We start from the raw sequence: 4,465 nt of genomic DNA on the forward strand, positions 1-4,465 counted from the left end.
AACCGGAAGCTAGCTCGGCTAAACGATTATTTAGACTATAAAATTTATATTTAGACTAAACGCAGTGCTAGTTAGATTAATAGGAGTGATATTTAGACTAACCAGCTAATCACCAAGCGAGCTACGCGAGCCAGAATTGGTCCTAAGGCTTACTGCATGCTAACTAAGGCATTTTTTTGGTCGGGGAGGGAGGGGGAGGGGAAAGGGAGAAACGCTATTTAGGCTAATCGGAATGGCTTGCACGCATGCCTCACATATGAGTAACACTCTTGTATATTTGGATTTTAACGCGGAGGTAGTGTAAACAAAGCGGAGAGGGCGGATTTCAGTCCAAGTAAACGAGAAACCGAAAGAAAAAGCTGCTGGATGCTTATAGAGCCGATGATTTTATTTCTTTTTCCAATTACTACATGCATACTTTACGTATGAGAACAACTTCGTAACTTTGGATATTTACTACCTTCCGATAAACTTAATGATTTTCCACGGCAGAACTTTAAAAAAAAAACAAAGTTTGCAAACTCGACTGACATAAAAACACTAAAATCAAACGTCCAAAATCGCTCAAGAAGTCATTTTCTCTCATAAATCACATACACAATTAAAACTGAGATAAGACTAAAAAAACCTGGGACTGAAACTTAAAACCTTTTGAGCTTTTTCGAATTCGCAAAAGTCAATCTTTAGAATTCACATTGTACATGGTTTCTTTGTTAATTTTCCCGATGAAAACCGCTGACCAAAGTTACAGCGGCTAAATAATCGTCTGCAGTGTGGCAACTCCTTCCATTGTCCGAGTCACAAGAGACTTGGTACTGAGTTACAAGGCTGTTGACAGGCGAGGTACTGGGACTGAATGGAGGGCTTGCCGAAGCAGATACACGCGGTCGGACCATCACACTAACAGTCTGTGAAGCAGCACACGGGAAATTAGAATTCCTGTTGAAAACTGCCGGTCCAAACGTACCACTGGGTGGAAACATAGAAGTGCTGGCAGGAAACGGAGGGTAGACTGGGCTCCACGGTCTAAAATACTTTTGGCTTAGTGGCGGGAAAATGGCTGGAGACGGCTGGAACATGGCCGGTGAGATGACGTCACTGTTGTATGGCAGCGTCTTTGAAGCAGGGAGGACTGGAGCGGGTTTGTTCTTGATCTCATGTTTGCGCCATCTTGCGCGACGGTTTTGGAACCAGACCTGTAAATAAAAGTCAAACAAGCCAGCATGAGTAAAATGGATGTGCACTGCACTGCAATACTATATCACCATATCAATACAATGACAAGCAAATAAATGACGTGAGAGACAAATAAGTTTCAATGCGCTACCGGCTTGGATGAAGGACCAAATGTCGACGTAACGATAGCGTGAGCAAAGAGAATTGACATTTTGATGATCAAAGGAAACTAGTTGTTTTTTTTTTTTCTCTTCGCGGAATATTTTAATTAAAAGAAACAGAAAACATGTTCTCCATGTTTCTACCGAGTTATAGAAACACCCGTGGAAGTTTGGGCCGGAACTCGAAAAAGCTGTGGAAATGCTCGCCCGGCGGCTCGTGTTCCCACGGCATTTGTCGTCCTTCTAAACGTCCACTCGTGTTTCTATTTATACAATTAGATTATGAGCTCGAGATTTCTATCGCCTGATAGTTGACGAGGGCACAGTCTGAGTCAACTACGACGCATAGAAAACAAACGCGAACAATCTAACTGTTCTACTAGTCGTTTAAAACTTTATCTAAATCCTCTTCACAGACACTTCGAAAACGCAAAGAAGCGGCCGTCATTTTGTTAACAAGCGCACACTGCTACCCTACTTACTATCTACAACAGAATATAGATAGTGAGTAGCGTGGCCAATCAGAGAACGGCATTCGTGATAGAAAGCAAATAGATTTATACTAAAACTCGATAGAAACACGCTACGTGTTTTCTATTCTTAACTGTCTGGGATCGACTTACTGTGCTGCACAACCTTCCCAGAAGCAGAGCTCTTGCGCAACATCAACTTCAAATTCAAAATCAACCTGGCTCAATCAATTGCTTCCTCTAAATGATGATTGATGATGAATTTCAGATTGTATATACGAATCAATTAATTCCGTCTTACCTGAATTCTGTCCTCCCCGATACTGAGTTCTTTCGCAAGGTCCTCGCGTATCTGAATGCCTGGGAATTTCTCGTTTTCAAAAGAGTCCTCCAACCGATTCAGTTGTTCATCTGTAAATGCTGTGCGACGACGCCTTTGTCGCGATCTGTCACCTTAAAGAAAACAAATAGCGCTCGTCAGTTTCATTCGTAGACTACATGTTAATAGATACTCACGGCAAACAAAGGTAGTAGTCTTCTGACCTTCTCAGTACAATCTCCACGAGTACGTCCGCGAATGGCATAAACCTTCCGATCGATGTAAATGGCGAACAATTTGACATGGAGAACAGAAACGTTCCTCCCTAAACTAAACTGATCCCGCTCCAGCGATAAAACTACTTTTACGGCAGACTCCAGTTCGACCTCTTATAATCATTTTAACAATTCCAAGTTACAAGTGAATAGATGAAAGATTATATATTTGAAGTGTGGAGAAAGAGGTCATGGGTTCGAATCCCATTGAAGCTTGAATTTTTTTTCGGGCTTCAGTTTCACAACTGTTTAAGTTGTATACATAACTGCGATGATCAATAAGACACGGTTACTTACGTTCGGTTTCCGGAGCCGGTCTTTTGGAGCTTTTCCTTGAACTCATACTGGGTTTGAAAAAAATTCACGTTTAGAGGATGCTGGCAGCAAGAGATGTTCTCGAGACACAACTGAGAGTTAAATGAACAGCTGCGAGTTTCATTCGTTTATATAACATTTGACGCGCTTCGTTTAATCGTGGGCGGCCAAACAAAGTTAAACAAACAATAAACTTGTTACTGACTTGATTAGTGAATTATTTCTCACCTCTTTTGTTAATAACTTGTGAGTTTTTATTCATTGTTAGTATTTTTGCGTCAACTTGCTCCAAAAGCGAAGTAATAGTTGTCGATTATTTTCGTCAAATTTGCAAACCTAGCATTTATATCCCAAAACAAAATCTTAAACTTTATGAGAAGTGTATTTTAGTAGGCTACACCATATAGTCCATATTTTATTTCTCCTATTCGTGATCAAGTAGTTTTTCTAATCTTGTTTAAACACTTAGAAATCAAATAATGTATGTAACAGAAGATAATCATAGATTACGCGTGCAGGATGCTAGTTCTATGCCAGAGTTATCGACATAATTTGCCGATTTGCTTAATCACAAAGAAGCGAATTGGTATAACTTTGCTCATCTGTGCAGAAACGGTAACCTAATTTTCACACTGCCGCAACGAAATTTAAAAAAGCGCTCCTGATCGCAGGTTAGCAGAAGGTGCTTTAGTCAAAGTGAAGCACACACAGAGAACGTGGATGGCTTCGGAAGAAGTAGAAAGAAACCTATGCTACCTAAGGGAAGTTAAGTGGCGGGAAGTTCTCTTTCGCCACATATTTTATCGTTTTTCCGAAACATTTCATGGTAAATCTCGATAATTCGCTAGTCGATACAATTAGCGTTTTGCGTTCGTTTAAAACCGTCACAGCGTGCTTTGCTCAGAGCAAGTATCAAAAAAACTTATCCTTGCTCAGAGAGAATAAAACAAAAAAAGGCGTTCGTCCTATAAAATCGAAAAGTCGAAGCAACGCCGGTAGTGGTTCGAGGCCTGACCGAAATTTGCGTAAAACTTTAGTTCATCGAGTTAAAGTGAAGTTCTTTTTTTATCAGGCTGTCGCGCGTCTTTTCATTATGGGAGGCACAACTTACAGACAAACAGACACAATTAACTTGTTACCTTGATAAGTGAATAAAGTTGTCACCTCTAGTGTTACGCATCCTGCGAGTTTATCTTTTGTTATACACTCACTCCACCTTATAACTTTACCCTATCTGAGCTAATAATTGCTTCCTGTTGTTGTTGTTTTTTTCTTTCAACCGGTTCAAATCCAGCAATTTCGATAACAATCATGTGAACGTATGCAAGTAAACCTTTGATTTGGAAACCATTCAAATTTATACTACCACGGTTCTCTTGATCTATGTCGTGATCAAATGCTGTTCCGTGTTTCGATCTAACTGTAAAAAGCGGAGTAGAAGTTCAGTTGGGAGAACGAGAAGTGATTTAGAAAAACGGGCCGCAAGCGAATTCCAGGCCACAGCTTCCAACGGCTTCGCTGGCTCTCTGTTTCTGTCAATTAGGAAATGACATTAAAGGCGCCATTTCTTCTATCATGTGTTCCAAACGAATCAAGTTTAAAAAACTTAAACAAAGCCATGACTTAAATTTGTTGATATTGCGAGTTATTTCACCTCTGCGGCTCACCCATATTGTAATTAACTCCATTAATGCTATCTCACTTCTTTGATATCACAATTTATTTCACACTGCCCTTCAGATTACGTCC

The 4,465-nt window shown here is 40.2% G+C and overlaps 1 protein-coding gene across 1 annotated transcript; it reads right to left on the reverse strand.

Moving 5' to 3' along the window:
• Nucleotides 1-367: 367 nt before the first annotated feature.
• On the reverse strand, nt 368-2,978 carry LOC145480810 (retina and anterior neural fold homeobox protein 2-like). The gene is made up of 3 exons (XM_081459496.1): nt 2,945-2,978; nt 2,109-2,260; nt 368-1,196 (listed from the first exon to the last, which is right to left on the reverse strand). Exons 1-3 carry the CDS (start codon nt 2,976-2,978, stop codon nt 714-716), a joined length of 669 nt encoding a protein of 222 aa, XP_081315622.1. The 3' UTR covers nt 368-713.
• Between the last annotated feature and the right edge of the window lie 1,487 nt (nt 2,979-4,465).

Source organism: Orbicella franksi, chromosome 1 (genome assembly GCF_964199315.1).
Source record: "Orbicella franksi chromosome 1, jaOrbFran1.1, whole genome shotgun sequence".
Classification (NCBI taxonomy): Eukaryota; Metazoa; Cnidaria; class Anthozoa; order Scleractinia; family Merulinidae; genus Orbicella; species Orbicella franksi.

Coding starts and splice junctions, on each gene's coding strand:
- LOC145480810 (XM_081459496.1), bottom strand. CDS start 2,978: ATGAATAAAAACTCACAAGTTATTAACAAAAGAG. Junction 2,261..2,944: donor ACAAGTTATTAACAAAAGAG/GTGAGAAATAAT, acceptor GTTTTCTTTAAG/GTGACAGATCGCGACAAAGG. Junction 1,197..2,108: donor TCGGGGAGGACAGAATTCAG/GTAAGACGGAAT, acceptor TTTTATTTACAG/GTCTGGTTCCAAAACCGTCG.